The sequence below is a fragment of the Trachymyrmex septentrionalis genome, unplaced genomic scaffold (genome assembly GCF_001594115.1).
Source record: "Trachymyrmex septentrionalis isolate Tsep2-gDNA-1 unplaced genomic scaffold, Tsep1.0 scaffold60, whole genome shotgun sequence".
NCBI classification, from domain to species: domain Eukaryota; kingdom Metazoa; phylum Arthropoda; class Insecta; order Hymenoptera; family Formicidae; genus Trachymyrmex; species Trachymyrmex septentrionalis.
In genome coordinates, this window is record NW_017305779.1 from 5,365,931 (window position 1) to 5,390,059 (window position 24,129).

At 38.5% G+C, this 24,129-nt stretch overlaps 2 protein-coding genes across 3 annotated transcripts in view; both read left to right on the forward strand.

The window, feature by feature from the left end:
* Positions 1 to 385: 385 nt before the first annotated feature.
* Positions 386 to 14,068, forward strand: LOC108752594. Of its 2 annotated transcripts, none has more exons than XM_018493532.1 (2): positions 386 to 2,423; positions 14,058 to 14,068. In XM_018493532.1, the coding sequence occupies exon 1, from the start codon at positions 623 to 625 to the stop codon at positions 2,309 to 2,311; it is 1,689 nt and encodes a 562-aa protein (XP_018349034.1). In that variant the 5' UTR covers positions 386 to 622; the 3' UTR covers positions 2,312 to 2,423; positions 14,058 to 14,068. The 2 variants fall into 2 exon arrangements, with proteins under 2 accessions (XP_018349034.1, XP_018349035.1); XM_018493533.1 differs by lacking the exon at positions 14,058 to 14,068 and having other exon boundaries at positions 386 to 1,938; positions 2,074 to 2,977.
* The window catches only part of LOC108752593, an 11,651-nt gene continuing 1,317 nt past the window's right edge, over positions 13,796 to 24,129 (forward strand). The window contains exons 1-6 of the mRNA XM_018493531.1: positions 13,796 to 14,057; positions 16,973 to 17,169; positions 18,283 to 18,472; positions 21,543 to 21,859; positions 22,028 to 23,565; positions 23,640 to 24,038. Coding sequence (XP_018349033.1) covers positions 17,057 to 17,169; positions 18,283 to 18,472; positions 21,543 to 21,859; positions 22,028 to 23,565; positions 23,640 to 24,038 — 2,557 coding nt within the window. The 5' untranslated portion in view covers positions 13,796 to 14,057; positions 16,973 to 17,056. The remainder of the gene's footprint in view (positions 14,058 to 16,972; positions 17,170 to 18,282; positions 18,473 to 21,542; positions 21,860 to 22,027; positions 23,566 to 23,639; positions 24,039 to 24,129) is intronic.

Below are 24,129 nucleotides of genomic sequence, written 5' to 3' on the forward strand. Positions count from 1 at the left end.
TGCAACGCTGCGCTGCGACGACGTGTATGCGCTGCATCGTGTACACACCGCTTATCCGCCTGTCTTTGGAAAGCAGCGACTGCGTAATCGAGTGCTACCAGGCGGAGTCTCGACGCAACATAATCGCTCGATGAGCTCCTGAGTCACATCCGCGAGTCTATGTTACGCGTGGGAAACGATTCTCCAGATAATAATTGATGGGAATCATATTATAACTAAGAAAAAAAAAAATCATATCGCTGTCGCCAATCGGGAAGATCGACGCTTGTCATAAAATCTACGGCGTACCACGCGTTGAAATCTCCTCGAATGGTTTCTTCGTTTAGAACAATTCTAGATCATTTTTAAAATACGTATTATGTTATAAAATACGCGATTGACTCGCGTATGATAATATTATGCTTCTGTTCGAAAATTAAAAGTAATTATCTAATAAGAATTAACCGGATTAAACCGGATTAAACCAAAGTTCTTGATTTTTTACGGCAACTGGATTGTTAAAGATAGTTTTTCTGATTATTAATTGAATGTTAATTGCGTTCGGAGTTTCCAAATTGTATCACGAAATTCAATTTGATTGAATCTTTCTCGATCGATAAGTTAATTGAGCCGAATAAAAAAAATGAGGGGAGCTAATCAGGATACGGCGACACCGTATTGTCGCTGTAGAGTACTCTATTTGGGTAGTTCAGTACCTCATGCGAGCAAGGAGGGACTCCTGGGCGTTCAGGAGCCTCTGAGAGAACTTTATCCCGAGCAGGGTGCATTGGGTGCGCGCGGAATTGACTCCTGGCTAAGCGTTTGGAGCAATGGCTTACTCTTGGAGAATGTTGACGAACATCGCAAAAAAATTACGCGATTCTTCCCTATCGAAGCGCTTCACTATTGTGCGGCGGTTAGACATGTCAAAGGTGGAAACGGAGATACATCGAATACACGTTTCCTGCCGTTGGATTCGCCGTTCGCGCGGACGCCGAGCGCGAATCATCCACCCCTGTTCGCCGCCGTCCTGCGAAGAACGACCGGCATTAAAGTACTCGAATGTCATGCGTTCATCTGCAAACGGGATATGGCGGCCAACGCCCTGGTAAGGTGTTGCTTCCACGCTTATGCCGATAGCAGCTACGCGAAAGGCCTGGAGCCATCATCGGCGACGACGAACGGGGTCGCGACTGGTCATCAATCGAACAACAGTCTCTATCACACTTTAGGCGGCTCGAGCACCACTCTGGATAGTCCTCAACCGACCCGCTTAGACACGGCTTCGACCGACGACTTCAGTCTGTACAATGGCGATGAAAATCATAAAGTGTGGGCCAGGGGTCGCGACGAAGTCGATGGTCTTTATCAGGAACAGGGCACCCTGCGAAGCACGAAGGGATCCAGACCGCGCCAGTTGGTTGCCCCACCGCCGCCACCACCACCTCCGCCCCCACCCGCTCAACCGTTGTTGCTGGAGGAAACCTCTTCCGCGCGAAGAAAAGCTAATAAGAAGTTGAAAAAAATGAAGACTCGTTCGTTGCACGAGGACGCATTGCAACAGCAACAGCAGCAACAACAACAGCAGCTCCTCCATCATCAACTGCATCAAGGCGTGTATGCCAATGGCCACGGACATCACACCCTGGGTCATCCTATCAGACAGCAACATTATCATCATCATCCACTACCACCCAGCAGTCGATCCGTCGCCGGTACTTTGGCTAGACCGGCGCCGATGTATTTGGTACCAGCAGCCACCTTACCGCGGAAGAGTCATCATCATCCACGTTTAAGACCCATCCCGGCGGCAGCACCAATAGTCCCGGTCTATGCTCCTTTACCGGTGGTACCGCCGACCGCCGCACCCATTTATCCACCGGCCACGTACGGTACCGCAGGGAACAGAGGCAGACGACACCCGGAGGCGGATAACTCCACCTTGGGCACATCTAGAAGGTTAGCTGCCTCCCATGCGGATCTCACCGCGCCGGAAATCGCTCGGCAGGCGGATAGTCCGGAAAACGAGTCCCGCTTTGGTACCGGCATATATCGACGGAAGGGTCATCTGAACGAGAGAGCCTTTTCTTACAGCATTCGGGCGGAACATCGTAGCAGAAGCCATGGCAGTCTAGCCTCCTTGGGCTTCAGCGCGCAGAACGGCAATGCGCTACCAAAGGAGGAGAAGAAGGATCGCGAGATCGCCCAGCTGGTTGCCGGATTGAATCTCAACGACGGATCAGAACGGACGCAGCCTCCAAATTCGAGAGGAGGATATCATCATCACCAACAGCAACAGATTCAACCGTTGCCCAGGCCGAGACCCCGTTAGAATCGCTTCTTTGAGACTAGTCTCTTGCAGTGTCATGCTGTCTGAAGCTTTTTTTAGGTGGTTCAGAGCGATTTCTGAATATTTTTTATAATAGAAGAAAATACTTTAAAGAGTGCGAAGCATTTTTATAGTTAAATTGATATATTCACCTTTTTTATCAGAGACATCATGGTTATAAATTCAATTACTAATGATATGCTAATATTATTTACTATATTAAAACAGACACATATATGATAACAGGCAAATATGGCGTCTTTGAACGTCAATCCAGCTGCCAATAATGAAAACGTTATATAATGAATAATTAATAACTATCATCCGATCGATAAAACTTCTTGCAATCCTCTCTTCTTTTATCAATGATGTTACGGCTAGACAATTGTTCAAAATGAATTTTGCTTTTTCCGGTCGATCGCGTTGATGCAACAGCGACTTTGTCTGGGTTAACAAACATCTTCTTGCAGCTTGCTTCCCCAAGCGTAACATCGGCGCTACAGTTACGAGCGATTTCACGTTCCGTTGTCATGTCACGTGGAAACAGACTGCATTGCAAAACGTTGCAATTCCGACTCTCCGTAGCAAGTTTTACTTAACGGTAATACATAGCAGCAGATGTATCTTAAATTACTTTTCTTAATTAATTCAATAACATTATAATTCATACCCAATTTGATGACAAAAGTATATTTTTGTTTTGTTCGATTATAAATTATCTATCAAAATTTCTAATTCAATCAGATAAATGTGTTCTATATATAAAAACAAAAAAATCAAGATGTCATACATTACACAATGACATAATGTTCTCCGAGATACGCAACGACCTTTCTGTAGCAGAACAAACTAATTAGGTAGTAATTATTGTCGGCTCTTAGAAAAGAGACAGTTTTACCGTCTGAAACTCATTAAAAGGCGTAAAGCATGGAGAAAAACGAAACTGCTATATATATATTTTCTCTGTGAAAATAAGATGAAAGGTTTAAGATTTTAATGTCGTCGACATCAAAAGTTTTTTCGGATATTTGAACATATACAACACGTCTTGAAAATATCAAAATTTCAAATGAACTTTTTAGTATCTTTTTTTTTATTTAATTAAATAAAATATTATATCTTTTAAACAGTACTTTAAGAGATATAATTAGAAATTGATTAGTTACATATATAACATCTGTGCAATTTATATAACTCATGGAAAAAAGCAAGATAGTGGCGTTACATAAAAAGCAGATAAAAAAGTCTGATCAGAAGTCTCGATATTTGCAATTGCGAAGAATACGCGAGTCGCGTACATTACGTCGACCGAGAAAAGCGTCCTTGGTTATGACACTTTGCGGCCACGCGCTTGTTGAAGTTTTATCGCAGCACATTAGTACTGATGTCGTAAGCAAAAGCTTAAACGCAAAAGGAAACGTTCTCGTTCGAAATTAAAGGGCGTTTTTTAACGCTCGAAGGGTCCCACCAATTATACGTAAATATATGTATAATCAAATAAAATATATCGTACGTTTATTATCGTATTACTTAAAAAATAGAGTTTTATTATTGTCGAAGATTATCCGCGACATTTCTGGTTGAAAGCAATTATTTTATGAGAAATTTTTAAAGACAAGAAGGATGACACACGTCGCATATTATAAAAGACATTAACGTGTCTTTGTAGATTGTAATGATACAAATGTAGTCATGGATTAAAAATATCTAACGCACCGAGATGATTTTGCGTAGACGTCAGTACTGATGATCACGGTGGAGATCTTAATCGCTCAGTCGCTATAATTAACACTCTCGCTTACTTCATCGTGATGCAGTTACGTAAACGATCTCGACGTGTCGCCTGCGAATCCTCGAAAGTCGTCTAAATTTTATCAATTGTAATTTCAATTCTTTTAGTTTTACAAGTATATATCACTCGAGGCAAATAAATGACGAACTGCCATTTATTAGTCGTCGAAGATCCTGAATGATTCATGTATATATCAGTATTCAGTAATTAGTGATCGAGAACTGCGTAAGAACAATTATCTGCTATTACGCAACTGGAACGTAGCATTCAAATGCCGCTCAGAGGTTTCTCTCTCGATTGGCACGTCGTCGAGCGCGTCAATTATGAGCTATAAAAAAAAGCTTCGCCTTTCGCCACAAATTTCTCCAAACGGTATAATGATAGGTATTACGCAGAAAAATATCTACAAGAGATGTACGAATGGAAAGAGAATAATTTATTTATGTTGAATGTAAAAAAATTTTATTTAAAATATTACTGGAAGTTGTTTCAATAACATTTTTATACGTGGAATAATACAAAAATAAACATAATTTTGTGTGTGTGTGTGTGTGTGTGTGTATGTGTGTGTTTGTGTCAACTCTGCACTTTCAATGGAAGCTTTACATAATCGCCATGCTTTTTGCTAAATTAATATTCGAATAGAAAAATAATATGCAAAGCTATTCAATATGTAAACTCGGAATTATAAGCAACAACATGTTTATAGAAGGTGACATCTCTGCTTAATCGATGAATAACTTCGAGCAGAAAGTTGCGACACGTAGACATCGTTAACGCGTCACCGCATGACTTGTTCGTGACGGAAGTATTATGCAAATCAGGAAACGACAGGTAATACCTTTTTCTCCGAAGTGATCCTTTCCTAAGATCTCGTCGATGAAAGAAAATCGCAAGTCATATCGCCAATATGCATATTAAAAGATTAAATGCCACCAAATTAAATTTTTTCTCCATTCAGTTATTTGAATGAAAAAAAAAAGAAAAGACATTTATAGATACAAACGCACAGAACAAAAAAAAAAAGAATTCTACGCCACTAGTTATTATCGCTCGGTTGTGCACATGGATGCACACGTATTAGTCACTGACTATTGTTATCATGTCGTTTTTACGACTGCCAAGGTTGCAACGCGAGCATATATAATTCTCTCTTTTCTTTATTTTTCTGTCACGCTCTTTCCAAATATTTCACGACGTCTGATAAAATAAAACTGTACATTGACTATTGCGAAGATTGTCGCTGCAGCTACTGTAATATATTACTGAAGTAGAAAGTGAGTGTAAAATATTTATGAGCGGACTGCATCACAAAAAAAGTGCGTGTGCGAATATATACGTACGAATACAGAAGTATATATATATATATGTGTGTGTGTGTGTGTGTGTGTGTGTGTGTGTGTGTGTGTGTGTGTATTTACCAAATAAGCCAGTCAAAGTTAATTAAGCGAGCATGCCATTAAGTCACGCAGAAAACGTCAGAGAATGCCTCGATTCTATTTGAAATATGTATAACAGAGACACGAGAGAATATACATGTTTATAAGATGTTTTGACAGAAAATCCATTTTATCGAAACGTTATATTTCAGTAAAACGATCCGACTGATAGAATTCAGACTGTTTTACTGAAACCTTTTTTAAAGCACGAACGAATTTTGATGCCAAGTATCACGGTTGTTCGAATACGAGACGCGTTATTTCACTTACGGTGCATTACATGCACTATGCACGCGAACTTCTCCGTTGCCGGCCACATTCCGTTCTCCCGTATAATTTTCAGGGTTAACCGCCAACCGTCGTACGCGATACTCTAGTTTCAAGATTGTAACAAACAACCGGTGGAATGCAAATTACCTTGATTGGTAGCTTAAGTGGAGCGCGTTCTTTCTCTCCCGTTAATAAAAGGGCTTTTTGGCGAGTTCATTGTTTCCGAACGAGTCGAAAGCTGGATGTAAAATCTTAGATATTCTCAAGGAAAGTCGGCGCTCCGAATGCTTTACATGTTCGAAAGAAAAAATTACTGAATTATTAGACTATAACGAATTTCCCTTCCCCAAAAAAATGGAAAGGAAATGCAATGTCAGTGAAAAGTGTTGAACGATATGTCTACTTGACACGAAGTGAAAAGTTTTATCTTGGGGGAAGATAAAAAAGTGCGGTAGTAAAAGACTCTTCGGATTCTCTTCTCTTTCACTGATGCGCTATACAGAAAACGTAATTATTACTGGAGGGAAAAGAATCTAAAGGGACCTTATAATTTTTCTCTTTCGAACAGGATGAGAAGTCTGATACTTTCGAACTGATATTTTTCCGATTTGAAAGCATCATCGGTTTTCAAGTTTGTTTATTCTAGCGTTTTTTCGCCAGGATGCAGCCATTATACTTGAATGTATAGAATAATGAAAATGTCACGTGAGACGCGGCAATAGCGATTTATAATTTGCAATTATAACTCATAATTATAAAATGTAAACGACGCAATCTTAGCACATAAATGCTACGAGCGATATAGCTGTGGCGCTCCGATATTATAACTGTAAATTCTTTTGTCGATTTAATCACTCTGTACATTCAGACAAACGTCTATCGTCTTCCATTTGATTCTTTCTTTCTGGTTAGTATGCCAAATGTATAAACTTGATGTAACGATTATACTAACCGCATAATATATTAAAACGCAACTGTTTATCGTGTGGTAAATGAATAGCTGGCTCCGAAGACTGGCTTAGAAATCACAACGAAAGTCACAAATACAACCGAAGGAAATTTTAAGGAACGATACATTGTTCACGGTCAACCGTAAATAATGATTTATTTCTTATTCTTCGTTATTTTTTTATTTTTTACTCTCATCGTCCATTTACATTGTTGTTTGCGTAATTCTACACAAAAAGATGGTTTTGCTGAAGTATACGTTTAGAAAACAAAAAAATACGGGCGTAAAAATAATTTTATTAAACCATTTAAATAATTATGCCGATTGTTAGAATATCAAAACTTTTAACAGCTTATCGTTTATCATACTTAAGATTGTTACATAATTATTTTAACGCGATCCAATGAAATTATTTTCAGATTCTTATCTAATTAAATTTTTCAATACTTTAACAAAATCGTCCTTTCCGTGTATGTCTTACATCATCAAGCCTAGGCTTTAAACAATACGTGAGTGACGAGTCGTTACCAGTCGATCGCGTAAGGGGACACATATAGCGGTACATACAGGCGTGTGTCCGAGAATAGAGTGCCTCACTCTCCTCTTTCTCTTTCTCTTTTATCACTCTTCCGTCGGTTGGTAGCCGGTGCACGAGTATAACAACCGCCGGAAGAGCGGTGCAAGATGAAGGGGACGAAATACATTGAAAGGAATGCGCTAATGGCATCCGGATGCCGGTGTACTACTCCACGACCTTGCAGCTTTCCACAGTGAAATGAGAAACTGCACAGTTGCTTCGTGTGGTAAGACACAGGTCGCTACTATATTGTACGGCAATCAATAACACCGTAACTGATGTATATGTACGCGTGTATGTGTGTGTTTGTTGGTGTGTGTGTGTGTGTGTGTGTTTGTGTGTGTGTTTGTGTGTGCTATTGGACGCGATAGTTTATTTGAAGCCGATTGCACGTAAGACGCCTGTCATTAATTATTAACCCTCGCGTCTGAAACGAGCACTGATAGGAATGTGCCATCGAGAATGTGAAAGAAGACTCATTACGTTTATAACTGCATATATAGATAACTGCATACACGATACGTACACGCGGAAGGCGGCGAATGGTGAGGTATGAGGATAGAGTTATCTCTTCCACTGAAGAGAAAATGTGCGAAGATACGCGACGTTGCGGAAAAAAGCCGCGCTTTTCCCTTTGCGACGAAGGTGCATCGCTGAGTGAATTTCCACGTGTACGTATATACGTAGGCTAATATCATAAATAGAGAAATAATGTGAATATAATGTACACGCGTTTTGTCGCAATAAATAAATATCATTAACTAAATATCGTAAACTAATAAAATGTCCTCCATTCTGAATCCTCAATTGAAATTGAGTCGCAATTCAAGGCACTTGCTTTGAAAACGACGAACGAGATTATCGTAATTGCTTAATAAAATTACGTTCAGAAATACTTACGCTGTATTATTTTATTTCGAAATAAATAACACAGTAAACAGAAACGATTTGTGATGCGAGTTGGAACAAAATAGCAATAATGTTCGTCGAAGAAGCACGATAACGAGAATACAATGTGAGAGTGCAACTCGTTCCAGCTACCACGAAATTTCGCGATTCGGATATCTTCGATACGAATTTTAAATTAAATAGCGTGCTACACCCAATGGCCTTTACGGATTGTTGATTAGCGGTGTCGACCTTAACATTCTGAAATTCCTGTAATAATGTAACGTAGCCGCGCGAACTAAAAGCTCGAAATACAGTTAGATGGTGGTTCTGCGATTTACAGTTAGCCGTGTTCGCTTGTACGGGCGTACGGGCGTAAAGAAATCGGGTCAGAGACGAAATTAGTTTTATAATAATCCAGGCTACGTCAATCGCGATTTGTCCAACTTCCGCCGAACGATTATTATTGCACTCTAATATCTCGTGCAAAATTCATTCCTGACAATCTTTACGATGCAGATGGCGAAATAACGGACGATCGTTAATCGCAAAGTAGTTCGCGTAAACTTGCATATATACATGTCAATTACAATAATCGATTGCTATTTCTGATTACCATCTGCCGGGCCATTTAACTAATATTCCTTATGTTTCTCTTTATTTTAGATGATATGAGAAATATGTTAACTCGGGCATAGTAATAATATAGCTTTAGCAATCGAATAGCTTAGCAAGGTGTGCCAGTAAAAAGAGCATTGAATGTAATCTTTTTATTGCATTCACATAAGATTAGTGCAAAGTCCATTTGTTATTCAAGCCCGTAGTTCTAATCTCGCGGACTTACTCTTCTTTATTTCTTTTTGTCTCGGCCGGATGACAATGGATCCATCGAACGTTCCTTTTCGACGGAAGCAGACTGTGTAATCGCATCGCGCACATTACGACGACTGTGGCCACGAATCTGGAGTATGAACAACATGCGAACAGGGTCGCGCGAAAGGGTGCTGCATCGTCGAGAAAGGGAACAGAGCTGATGTGAAGTAAGTACAGAAAAATTGAGAATACATGGTTAACGAGAAAAGTACAGGTAACCGCCGATGAGGCAATTACATGATGATGATATGGCGAATGAATTAATATACCAGCCGCATCCGAAATAATGTTCGGTGGCCCTGTTCGAGTAGCCCGAGACCTGATTTACTTTCTACAAAGAAGAAATATCTTGTTACGCACGCCGCGCCGGTAGATGTCGGCGGTTACACCGCTCAGAGATGATATGTGTTTGGTGATTTTAATGAGTGATATACACATACCACAAGTATGACCGACTGCGGCCAGCTATCTTTGTCAGACGATTATTTTTTTTTTTTTTTTTATTAAACTTTGAAAATAGATAATAAAAATATTTTATTCAGAGCTTTTTACAATATTTCTTAATTAAACATAACTTTTTATATTTATTTCCCATACTTTGAAGTTTGACTCTTAAGTATTACAATTTGTACGCGAATGTGTGATTATTTGAATAAAAATGCTTCATAATAATTTAACGCTTTCAAAACGCGCACGATTTCTAACAACAGGTGAAAAAAGTCACTTCCTGTTGTAAGTACTTTTTAAATGCAGTTTCGTATTATAAAATAGTAACGTATAATTGTGAATTATGGGAGGTTCCGCAATTAGCTAATGGAGAAACGGCATTTAAACACGGAACTCCGTGTTTAGAAAAGACGAGGCAGCTGCTGCAAAGTCTGTCTGCGTGACAAATCGATAGGCGCCAATACTTCCGCCTGGGAAATATCCTATGAATCCTTCTAAGTGATTTTAAAAGTTTTATACAATCACATACTGCAGAGACCTCCACTGATTTTGTGCGCATATTGAAAATTAAAAATACAAGGATATTATGATATCATGACTGAACGCAATTTATTAACGTTTACTCGAAATAATGTAAATTGATATAAATATAGATAATATAAATTATAGATAATTAATACCTCGTTCTTTCTTGATTCAAAAATCAAAATTCTCTTAACAAATAAGAAATGCTAGTTATGGACTCATAAAATTAAAATAATATAGGAAGTTAGGCAAATGAGAGTTCGATGCGGTACTTAATGCACAATCATTAATTTTATATATACATATATACATATATATATATATATATATATATATATATATAAATTATGACTTGCTGCACACTCGAACGTTTTTCACCTCTTGGGGTCATCCTCAGTGAGATCAATGAAGAAAGATAAAGTTTTCACCCTTCTATGTATTAGAGTCCCTAGTCGAGTCCCTACTCAGCTGCGTATTTCTAAATATTTTACCATGATCCAAAACCGGTGATTATAATGGAATAACAGATGCCTATGAGGTGTTAAGAATTAGTAGGGTTAACAATAGCAGGGACAAGAGGTGGTCGGAACGTTCGAGTGTACAGCAAGTCAAATATAATTTATATATACGTATAATCAATGATGGTGCATTAAGTGCACCACACCGAACTCTCATTTGCCTAACTTCCTATATTCCCTTAACGAGTGCTTCTCATTAAACATTTAACCGATTCTATACGCCGATTCATGCGTATGTATAACAAGAAACAAGACAGACAGATATGGAACGGATCACAACAACTGGATTGATGAACTGGACCCCGCGAAATAGCGGTGCAACGGCATTACAGCAGCATGCCGCCTAATCGGAGGTATCTTACGACTTGAGCGCAGCATCCGCAATGATTTTCAAAGGATGAACATAACAGATGCGAGATTGCCTTCGTAAGGAATTGGCAGTCGTTATAGCCTCCCGCTAAGGCAAAACATTCTGTGACTGCGAGGTATATACCACCTGCCGTTGGCCGAACGATACCTTTGAGACGTGGTCGGTAATCGTATGATGCATAAAACCGGCAGTTATTATGCTAACTTTATCTATAACGGGTCTCCATCGATCCTAGATGGAAACACCACGCTGCTTATTTCACGAGTTCTTCAAAGGATGCGACGCGACTCTCTTTAAGACTAACGCGCAAACAGTTATATACTGTAATTGTTAAAATATATATGTATAACAGCTTTAACAGTTATTTCTATGTTTTATTAATGATATTCGTACAATTAACCTAGTAAACAGAGGTTGCGATGAAAAGTGTAGCTCGCATTAAAAAGCACCGCAATCATCGATGCACGAGTGCTTTAGCCTACAATTTTGCAATGCGGATAAAAGAAAGATAATGCACAATTTAAACGTATATAATATCTATGAAGTTTGACTTTCTCGCCATTAGTTAAAAGTTAATGTCAGCAACGTGCTCATCCACGGGGCGTTGCAGCTGCTAACAATACGCAAATGAAAGTAAATTGCGAGCAGAAATAACGCGTAGCATGGTCACTTTACCCGATTGCGCCAATTATTTTTCTCTATGGAAATAGAGCTGTTACTAACAAACTTACCGTTTTCATATTTCGGCATTTAATACCGTTACATTAACCCGATTATCTAATTTTGAAAGTAACTCCAATTGTGATGTACAATGAATTTCGCAATGATGAGGGATAATTGTTTTATTATTTATTATTTCTTCGTTCATTCAACTCGGAGGAACGGGCAGGAAAATCTCGCCCGAAAAAAGAAAAAGAAATTGGATCGATAGACGTGAACGGTAACACTGAGCCGGACGTATGTCGCGGAATTGTAAGAAAGAGCGAGACGGAGGTGGAATAGATGGAGAGGGAATATATACATGGAGCCCGCATAGTTGGAATAACAGTACTCTCACATTGGTGCGGCCATCCGGTGAACATCGTCGAAGTACGGTACCGTTACCGGTTACGACGTTACCGCGGCGAACGTACCGGCTTCCAATGCCGTACCGGTAATGAGAAGATCGAGACGATGCCATACGGTTCACCCGATTACTCATCGATTTGATTACGAATCTCTTTCTCTCTCGCTCTTCCGCTCTCGGTGAAATCCTCTCTTGCGTTTGGCTCGTACCAGTCCTCTTGGCACCATTCGACCTAACCCATCTCGAAACCAGTCGAATATCGGTCAACCGATACACGCGCGATATGAAATATTGTACATATAAATTTCCGATTTTTTCAATCGTCTTATCATAAGTTTTCTTATTTATCTTATAAAGAATTTCTTATCTTATAAAGAATTATTTATCTTTAAAGAATTAAAGAATTCTTATTTATCTTATAAAGAAGGTTTTTTTAATAGCTAATTTTATAATTTTTATCACTCGTTTTCGAATAAAAAAGAAGACATACACGCTCAAGAGAATAGTTAAAAATCGACTGTTATATGCATTGTAAAAATGCAAGTAAAAAAATAAAGAAATTAACCCAGTGAGAATGGATTCAGATTTTCAGAAATATTGATTCACGAATGTTAAAATGAATGCTTTTCAACCCTGAATGCATTTTTATTCATTTATAGGAATTGCATGGAGCATATCTCTATGCCTTTCAATCTAAAAATAATATTAGCTTTTTCTGTGCGCAAACACACAATTGTGAATACTGTTCAATTCAAAATTTTGAATAGGAAATGCAATTTTTCAATCCAATTGCATCCAATTGAATCTAATTGAATCCAATTGAATCCAATTAAATCCAAAAAAGTATTCGCTATTTAAAATATGTGTTCGAATAGAAAAAAATTTCAATCCATTTTAATCCATTCTCGTTTGGTGGAAAGATAAAATTAAATAAGATTTGCAATCGGAAAATGTGTGGTCAATTAAAATAGAATTTCGTACTAGAAATATTTAAAAAAAAAACTGCAAATATAGAACACACTGTGGACGAAGAAGGAAAATATTCCTAATAAGATTATCTGTTGTATTCTTATTTACACTGAGAAAAAAATTTATTAAATCTTAATACATATTTTTTCAATAGTACTCGTACACTTAATTTTATCTATTCACTTACAGTAAATAAAAACACAATAAAAAAAGATGATTAAATCAAATTAATGGTTATTGCTGTAAATATACAAATATAAGTTTACATTTAATAAATATTCAATTAGTGCTATTCAAACAAATATTTATTATTGTAAAATTTAGTATACTTTCTTTCAGTGTTGTAGTGAATTTCAATTACAATTTAATTACTCCAAAATACATCAATCAAGATACCTAGATGAATTAAATGCCTCTTTAAAATTGCCGACGAGCAAAAATTTCTCCTACAGGTGAAGCTACACCTTTTTAGATAATAGAGGACGTAATGGCGAGGGAAGAAAGCGTCTTATCCGGCAAAAGTACAATATGGTGGGCGTGTCAGTCTATTTTATCAGTAGGATCATTAGTGAGATTTCCGGACGTCCAACGAGAGAGTTAACCGGTGTTGGCCGAGAGCACATCGGGAGAAGGCCTCCTGCTTCTCTTTCTCTTTCTCTCTTTCTCTCTTCGTCGATCTTCATCCCTCTCCTTCTATTCGTTCCGCAGCGCGAAGGCGCCGACTCACTAGCTAGAGGAACTCAAGCCTCTTCTGCAGAACATCCCCGGCAGTTTCACGTCGACGGTCATCCAGATCGACTCGCCGCGGCCAAGGTCGCCGAATGCAAGGAGGAGGAAGATTCTCGTCGAGGATCATCCGAAGAAGATGGATTAACGAGCGATCATGAGTGAAGCTTATCGTGGTGCTCTCGCGAATGATCCCGGAGATCGCTAATTCTCGTGATAGATTTCTGTATCTGATGGTGATATGATAGTGCAAACGATTGAGACCAGTGCTAAGAGCGGTGATGTTATCGGACGGTTGAGCATCTCGGAGCGCACGTGATGATTGACAAGAAGCAAACAGGTATATTCGAATGATTAGTCAATAATGGCGTTGTGACATAAATACGCCGAATGTTTTCGCAGAAAGAGAAAGATAAATCTTATTTTCATCTCTAAATATCTAAATAGTACGACACGTAACGATAACCTTGTGAATGTATAAATCTTAATTTCAACTTAACAATGAATCGTGACGATCGATATTATTATACGTGGCGGAGCACGATTATAAAATTCGCTCTTCGATTAAAATTTTATCGATCAATATTTTATCATCAACAACCGCTATATGCGTGTCCCGAATAAATGAAATCTCCAGTTGCGCCCGATAATTACTGAGTTTCTAAAATTCCCGGAACCGCCGTGCCTCTTAAAACCGCTAAGAAAATGATCCTTTGGCGATCGAGGCGATGATGTACCGAGATGTATGCCTCACGCATGTGATTATCGGCCGGTTCGATATCCATTAAAGCAGATGCAGGCGGGAAACGAACCGTGAATCTGGTAATTGCAAGTTGAACGACGCACATGCATCAAAGTCGAGCGCGTATATCAACCAGCTCTCGTCTACGATGCACTGACACGTGATGCCGTAATCTGTTCACCGACCTTAATACCGTTGCCTTAAACGTGTCGCAAACGCTTCGACAGTTATGAAAACAAGGAGCTGCTCTCGAGTCTCGAGAAAAACGGATGGACGTGCTCTCTTCGGCAGATCAGAATTATGAGGTTTTATTTCCGGTACGATTTTCCCGTCCGCACTGCGATTCCGACAACATTTCTGCCTGCAAATCTCGCATCCTCATGCGCCGCTTAATAATTATTATCTAATTTTTCAAACGTCATCCTAACTCAATGCGCAGTCATAAACTGTTAATAACGTCGATCAAGTAGATTCGTGCTGCTGCGGTGATTACGATAGCGTGCAAACTGAAAACTGGGTCGCCGGCATCAAGAAGCTCACCTGCGGTGATTATTTAGGGTCGGCTTCAGGCGATGAGCAAGGAGGCAGTCTCCTTGCGAGCGATCTCACGAAATAATGAGTGGCAACGCACATTTTATGCCATATAAAGCGAAAATTGAATGTCAGAAAGCTATTCGCGATGAGTAGAGCGCGGAGAGAAAACTTCCGTTTCGATTAAACAAGGCGTGCACGCGGCTGCAAGCTCTGTTAATCATTCTGTTAATTATTCAATCGTCAATGATTATCGTGACGCGGTTTCTATCTTTTTTTTTTTTTTTTTTTTTTTTTTTAAATACCGTCGATACCATTTTGCTCCGATCAACCGCAACCAATCGTAATTACAGCACTGCCCAAGTAACGCAACCAAGTCACGATAACGTCAAAATGACGTCAAAATGGATGTCTTGTTGTGTCACTTGGGTGTTTAACGATAGATTCCATCATATAATGATCGCGCGAACGGTCAGCACGTGAGGTCAGCACGCGTTTAGATTCACGAGAGGGGCACGCATTGACAGTTATTCCAGATTGCGTGCGTAATCTTAGAGCCCAGTCTTCAACATTGACACCTTTCGGCTACCGGCTGGATCAGGCTACCGCCACATCCAGCTGGTCCATAACTGTAAAGCCTAACTGTGAGCAGTCGTACAGACATCGCGCAACATCTAGCGTACATGCGATATTTTCATCGCAAAAGTACACCTTTTTTAGTAATTTGTAATGTTTGCATAGTACATAAAGTATATAAAATGGCAATTTTTTATGCAAATATATTTAATTTATTAAAAATTGTATTGAATTGTATTGTATTATGTATTAATTACATTGTGTGCTGTATTAAAGCGTTAAATATTAATTTAATTTTGAGTAAATTTATAAAAGTTAAATTTTTTTCAACCAAATGTAAAGAAAATATCAATATAATTGAGGCTAGATCTTGGCGCTTAATAATATTTATATATGTGAAGTCTAAATACATAGTTAAAATTTTTTGTTTTAAAAAATATAATTTTAATCATGAAATTTGACAAAGTATAATTATTATGCTCTTCTTCAAACAGAAAATTACTTTAAAAATTATATAGTGAATATTTTGTAAATTCGTAGAAACTGGCTTCGTACTTGGACGACAGCACCGTTTTCTCGAGAGTTATTAAAAAAAACAGCATACTATCTTAATGAAGAAACGCATACAATTTCAATTGCCGATGAAATCCGTGGCAGAGGATAAACACGCAATTTTTACATATATATATATTTTTTTTTTCATGAATAACATTTTTTACGATTTCTAGTTTACAAGACAATGACCTTGCTATTAATTCAACACGAAGGAATAAAATACTCCAATTTGCGCTTATATGTGTAATAATAAAAACATTCATCACTCAATACATTGACTAGTACACCCCATTCCTAACTTTTGCATAATAGCGACATCACGTGCAAGCACATTCAGAACGCCGCCGCTGCCGTTTCATCTGTCTCGCATCGATGATCACGAGCTTATTATTCACATTTTCCTTTTGTCCTGATCTCTGATCACTTTTACCGTTGTATCTCGCCCGTATCTCGTGTGTGTAGAAGTATCGAGGTTAACCCGGTCCTATCTGTGCGATTTTAATTATTCACGCATCGCCTAGTGCTCGCATAAATTTAACGCACCACGACGTAGCTATGATAATGAGTACCGCGAATACTAGAAAGCCCAAAGGACTTATGCGTGTGTGTGTGTGTAATCCTAAGAACTTTTTCTTTGATATCATTAATATCGTATTTGGGTCATTCAAGAAACCTTGACTAACGTCCACAAGGTTGTTAGAACAAGCAAGAACAAATAATTATGTACGAGTTCTCTTATATAGATACGATCGATAAAAAAAATAGCGTCAGTTATGTCATCAACTATGATAATTCTCTTCTAATCGTTCTAATTGAGGTCAACGCAATAATAACGTGCATTTTCTTTTCAGAACGAATGACGTCAGACAACATAATAGAAAAACAATTAGCAGACACACGCGTCTCGAACAGATTGCGTAACGTTCAAATCAAACATGTCGACTTTAGGAATATCTCACTACGAGGATGGATTTCGATTGGGTGGGCCACCATCGGAATGTTCTCTCAGGAGCAAAGCGCAGATCGACGCACTGTTCGAAGACTCCAGGTAAATCAAATTTATTAAATTATTATAATTACATTTAACCAATTTTAACGTACAAAGGATAACATTACTCTTACACTATTTGTTTTTTATTTTTATTAAATTGTTTAATTACTCGGAAAGAACAATTTTGTTGAAATATCTAAAAGATTAGCTAAATACGAAAATACTTGTGTAGGATTACAATACAAAATAATTATGTAGGATTACTGTTCTAAAGAAATTTAGCGATAACAGGGCAAGGAGTCAGACGCGGTAGTCGTTGCACAAATAATATACAGATATAACACAAAATTTTATAAAAATAACGCGCTTACGTGTTTCGGCTTATTTTTGAGCCCTTTTCAGAGACATAAATCAACTTTATAAATACAATGTATACATAATAACTACTTTGTCATAGTGAACTCCCTCCACTACACGAAAAATCTCTATACAAGAATTTTAAACTCATGTCAGATAATATTAAAAAGAAAAAAAAGAAAACATTTTTTTTTAAATTTATCAGAGATGAAATTTGGAAATCCTTAATGAATTTAAATCACAATGAATGTAAGGAAACTCACCACGAACAGAATACATCATATCGCAAACATTCTTATTGCTTTGTTATCACTAAAATTATGTAGGATATTCAAGATAATTGTATATAAAATATGGGTTATCCCAAAACTGACTGCAATAGTTAAATTATAATAATTGCAATCATTTTTTATGATACTAATTAGTTATAATAATTATACATTTCTCGATACTAACTATACATATTTGTTAGACTTTCCAATCACATTTTGTGATAGAATTATTATTAATATTATCGCAGTAAATAATAATTATAATTATGGTAACATTTACGTTATTATATAAGCATAAAAATCAAAGACATTTCCTTCAGCAGAGAATATCAAAATTTCTTGCAACGTTACCCGTTATAGTTAAGTTTCCTATATAATTATTTTGACGGTTCAACAAAATTATTTTTAAATCTGATTAAATTTATAGAGACATCAGCAAAAATATTTTTTCCATGTATATTCGACCAATTAGAGGACGAAACATTAACTTGCACTTACTCCTCTTTTTCGAATCGTCATTAACGAATCTCTATCGTTTCAGATCCATCTGCAGCTCGACATTGGGTGGATGGTACGCCGGATTGTCGGTCGTGATCCCGAGTAACCCCAACGATGCGAACGAGGAACAGAAGAGGGTGAACAGCGCGGTCCAGGCACGCATCGAGGCGATGTTCGCCTCGGTGGAGGCCGAAAGTGGGACGCCCGGTGAATGTGCCGCCGCAATCTTGCCGGTAATGACACAAATAATTATGCACGTGGAGCATTTGCGAGAGGTCCGCACGCCACTTTTGCTCAAGCGTCGTCGGAGGATTCAGGTTCGGGAATCTCGCGGAGATTAAATCGTACGTAGCGGGAATCGTGTGCGCCTGCATTTTCACTTATGTTAATTACGTTGCACATCCGCGAACCACCACACACGTCCTCTCTCACTCGAAAAATCTCGCAAATCGGCGTAGCCAAACGTGACCGTTCTGTTTCCATTCTCTAAGGGACTGTGCACGAAAAAAAAAAATTGATTTTGCTCAAGTATCTCAAATTTCACCTGGAGATATAGATCAGAAGGTAATTTTGTCGAATTACCAAAATAATTATGTAGGATATTCAAACTAATTGCTAGAATATAAAAATGTTTTGTGGCATTACTCTCATCATGCTTGAGTTTACTACAAAATTATTTTGACGATCCTTATTTATCTAATAAAATTTTTAGATATTTCAACAAAATCGTTCTTCCGTGATTACCGCGATAAAAGACTTACCTACTTCGTCAGCGAACGTGACCCTGCGCACTTAATTTCCTATTTCAGATTCGAAATTAAATCAATTGCAAAATTTCGCGAAAAAAACGAATCACTTAGATGGTGGAATTGCATTAATACTTTCATCTCCATCACACGAATTTAATACTTCTATATAAACAATATGGAACGTCATTTTTATTTTGCACTATGGTTTTTATTCCTTGCCTGCTTACACTCGTCAGTTCTGAATTGTAATTAATTCAGTTCAATTCAGTTCTACTATAGTACAATCCTCGTGCAGGAACAGAAGACAAACCTTATATATATAATTTATCTGCTGGATAAACAAAAAAGTAAGAACATAATAAAATAAGAGAGTAAGGGTCGATTATTCTATCTTCGGATAAATTATGCGGTAATTTATCTACTGGATAAACAAAAGAGGAAAAGAATAAAGAAATAAGAGAGTAAAAGAGAAAGATAGTGAGCTGAAGTTTACCAAAAGGTGATACAACCCAGCCTAAGATAGTTAGCTGAAGATTACCGAAAGAAGAAACAACTCAGCCTTAAAAAGATACTAAAATATAGGAATCGAGAAATGCACAAAAAATAGATGCATTTGGATGATCTAGATTTTCCTTCGAGCAAAAATACAATCTAATAATATGTACGTATCTTTTTCTCGCGATCACAATTAATTAAAGACGTTTATTGGCCAGTTCGCTTTTCTTATTTTGTCTCAAAAATCCAAATCGTCTTACATGGGTCGTTCTTCATCAAAGATCTCAGACTTGAGATCGGTGGAAAGCTTCGTGAAAAGAAGCACGTCGAAATGGTATCCATTTTCCACCTCAGGAATCTTGCTTATATCACTCTAACAATCGTGATGATTCCGTGTCAGAAATAAAATTGAGATCGACGTATAATTACTCGTGAGCTGGTTGCTCGTTAGAAAGGAAAGAATCGCTCAGTGATCTTTTAAAGAGCAAACAACGTATAGTATATACAGATAGAATTGTAAAAATTAGGAGAGAAAGCAAATTATATATCCGAGATCTCTTATATCTAACTTGAGAGAGATGGTATCAAATCTTTTAGAGTTTAATCGGTCTTGCACAGTAGAATTAATTTTTTTGACATGTTAATTAATTCATGTATTAGTACGTTTATTTAGCTGATAATATCACTTTAATTAAGATTTTAACAGATTGCAATGCGCGATATAAAAATATTTTTAGTAGCGAAGAAAATGCTTTCATAATATTTCATATTATAAATAGATTTGCAATAAGAGGCTTATAATTAAAAAATCATATATAATAGTATACAAATAATATATACTGTTACAATAGATTTATAAATAGTCGATTATGTTGCAGAATCTTATAATTAAAATACAGTTAATTAATGCATTTTCCAAAGAGACCTTGAGTACTTTTATACATACAAAATGTGATCTGATCTACATTCAGCATGCATATCACTTGTTGCAATATCGCGATTGCCATCCTTTCGTGGACGTGCCTTGATTCGCGGAAAAGGGTCGGAAAAGGAGTCGCGAAAAGTCTTCCAACTTTCCTCGGGGCGTCGATCCGGAATTTTTAATCGTCACTTTCATTCCGTTCACGATTCGCAAAGCGTGACGGACTTCCATAAACTATTCGGAGCGCTGAAAAATTCTCCTTCAGTTGTTACACCGGTATGCGGATTCTTTATCGCCGCCAACACGGTATCCCGTTTTATGGGCTCCGCCGCATTGTTTCGCCTCGCTTCGCACACTTCGATTGAAGCTCACGAAAGAAGCTGCTAATCAATCAATACAGTTACATCAAAAAACCTGATGAAAGAATCCGTTTAGGCGTGGCATTCGATCAGGACATTCGATCGACACAACAGCTTTGTTACTCTTCTTTGGCCAAGTCACGCCTCCCTCTTCATAATTCGAATTTTGAATTTCATAGATAATTATAGATTGGATTATACGCTAATTCTATGACAAAATTTAACATCATTATTTTTCGTCGCAGAAACGGAATCCTATGTAAAGCACGAGTCAAGCGCTATATACATATACATTACAAGATACATATATTATAATGTTTAATACATTCCAGGATAGATATTAAAAGCGGCGACGCAATAAAAAAATTCCTCAGAGAGACTAGTTAAAAAATGTTCAAATTGTGCAATAAAATTCCCGTTTAATGACTTCACCTGTTTATCTTCGATATTGCCCATCGTGCAAAACAGGTTCCCGCTGCTTTCAGACACGCAAAATGAATGCATGCTCTTTTTATCGAACGCTATTTTTACATGAACACGTCAGTCTCTCGCAATGTAGTTTGAAGTGAACAAAAATTTTTACCCTATTCAAAATCTCATTGACTTCTCATTCTCAATCGGCATACTGAAATGCATATTTCAGACGATAAAAAGCAGATATGTTCAGCTGGACGTATTTTTAATTATTTTTTTCTGAGCTTTTCTCTTTCTCCATGAAAATTATGTTCTTTGGGGATAATTAAAATTATCTCGCACTTTTTGTTTTCATGTAACACAGGTAAAATACATGGGAGCTGCCCCAGTCGGCGGACGCGTGGCGAGCGTACGGGGTCTTCAGGAACCTCTTCGTCAGCTATTGGAACGCATGGAAGGATGCGTGAGAGCCGAGCTGGAGGTCTCTAGGCGCGGGCTGACGTTCCGCACGAGCGAAGTCTGCGAAAAGAATAATCCTTTCCGCAGAATAGCGGTATGGAGTGCCTTGCGGCTTCGATGCAAGAGGATACCGTCGGGCGACGTGCACCACGCCTTCTTACCTTTGGTTGGCGATCAGGACCTGGGACAAACGATGGAAGACAAGCACGCCGATCTCTATAGGTGAAATATTATTACAGTTAATAATACCACTAAAATAATAATGTATTGTTATAATTGATTTTTTGACATTCAAAGATTATTGCTTATTATATTAATGTTAAACATTTGCATGTTTAAAGATTTACTTAAACAACTGAAATCGATTTTTTATTTTGGTTCTATTTTTAGGACAATGCGCGGTTTGAAAAGCGAAGTAGAATTCTATCCTCCGATTTTCGCCGTGGTAATGCGACGACCCGGGGCCGCCAGGCTCTTGGAGTGTCACGCGTTCGCCTGCGAGTGCGAGGAAGATGCAATAGCAGCCGCGGCCACGTTGTATCGCGCTCTTCTCGCCGACCTAGACGCGAACCGACGGCGACCTCGTCACACGAACGGTATCGGATGCGTCAGCCTGGCCTCCGTTGTGTCCAGTGTTCGGGAGCCTAGTCTCAGCAGTAGAATCAGTTACATGCTACCTCCGCCACCGAGACCAACCGCACCGCATCCTGTGAGACCACCCAGAACCAAGAAGACTTCTGTAAGCAGCTCCGTTACTGAGGACGAAGGCGGAAAGCCTAGCTTGCAGAAAATGCCACGTAGGAAAAAGAAGAATTCGGACGTGAAAGCGGAAGATGTCCTTGAGGCGCGCGGAAGAAGGCGAGACAATGGCAAAAGCGAGAAGAGCAATCTGGGACAGAACAATCGAGATATCGTATTGTCTAGAAACGAGGAGCTGCAAAATTCGAAGAACAGGATGTTTTCCGCTAAGGATCAAAATTCCTTGAGGATCGAGATTGAATCTAACAAGCTTGACAAAATTTACAGTGCTCCTGACAACGATACGAATGGAATTTATGAAAGACAGCCGAACAGATACGAGAAACTGCACAAACGGAACAATCTGAGGAGGGAATCAGCGGACGTGAAAGATAACATTTACGAAAGAAATTACGGATCGTACGCTTTGAATCGAGCGAACGCCAGGAATTGCGAATTGTACTCTTCCGGAACCGACAACGTTTTGATATACGATAAGGTTAATAAAATCGAAAGAAACGAGATAAACTCCGCTTACGAGCAAGTTGGCAAGAAAAAGGAAAAAATTTTTTACAGTTCGCAAATTGAAGACGCTGATAAGATCTACAGTCTCGGTACGGAAGACATTTACACGAGTAAGAACAACAGAAACGGCGAGATAAGAAGTTGCCAAGAAGACATCTTCTTCGCAAAGAATTTAAAGAATAATGGACACTATCAGTCGCATCACGAACATTCGGATGGCACGATAAACCAGCAGAGACGCTCGAGGGACCCGGAGAGGCCGCACTCCGGCAAAAGAATTAACCGAATTGTCACAATGGACAAACCGTTGAGAAAAGACCAATTAGATCTTGATTATTCGCTGAATACGCCGGAGTGCAATCGTCCTCGGGTGAGAAGAAGAAGCAGAGCGGGCAGCGAGCCGCCCGTCAGCCATTCGGAGAATGCCAACAGGATCCATCAGGAGAACGCACTGAAGAGATCGCAGAGCGACGTAGACGTGGATAGAGGAGACCTGATGACAAGGGTTGAGTTGCCTAGGAGAGGCAGTTTCCTGACTTCCGGAAGCACTCGGAGAACCAACAACATCAAAGGAGGCACTCCGCTTGGATTCACGGAGCTGTTTGACGAATTCAGGAATCAGGAAGGCTTGACTAGTGTAGATGACATTTTGGCAGCCATAATAGGTAATAATCTATGTAAAACAAGAATGTAATTAAATAAAAAGAACTTAAATCTAATTATTTCCTTCATTTCCCAGATCCGGAAGGTATGTCATTTAACGATCTCAAGCCGCTCTACAAGGAGTTCTTACTGAAACTAGCCGCAACCTTAACGCAAGATGAATTGTATCAGAGATCCGCCAGTATTATGAAGAGACGACGGAGACCACAAAGACGAAGATCGAGCCGTCGATCTTGTTTATTAGGCAGGGCCATAAAGAGATCGGTCTCGAGATTGAAAGGTGGTCCCACGGAGTTCACCTCCGTAATATTCCCGGCTAGGAGATTGAATGATAGCTTTGGCAGTAGTTCGTCGTGTGACGTCAGAAATAATCACCGAAATCGTGTACTGGCGAGTAGACTCGGTAAGAGAAAATCTTCGCGGAGAACGAACAAGAATGGAGTGTGTCACACGACTTCAGAAGATAGCGATACATGTATGTAGAAACATTGTAATTAAAATTAGTCTTCTTGTTATAATATTAAAACCCAAATTTAATTTTCTTTATTACATCTAACTAGCTTCCT

Coding starts and splice junctions, on each gene's coding strand:
- LOC108752594 (XM_018493532.1), top strand. CDS start 623: ATGAGGGGAGCTAATCAGGATACGGCGACACCGTATTGTCGCTGTAGA.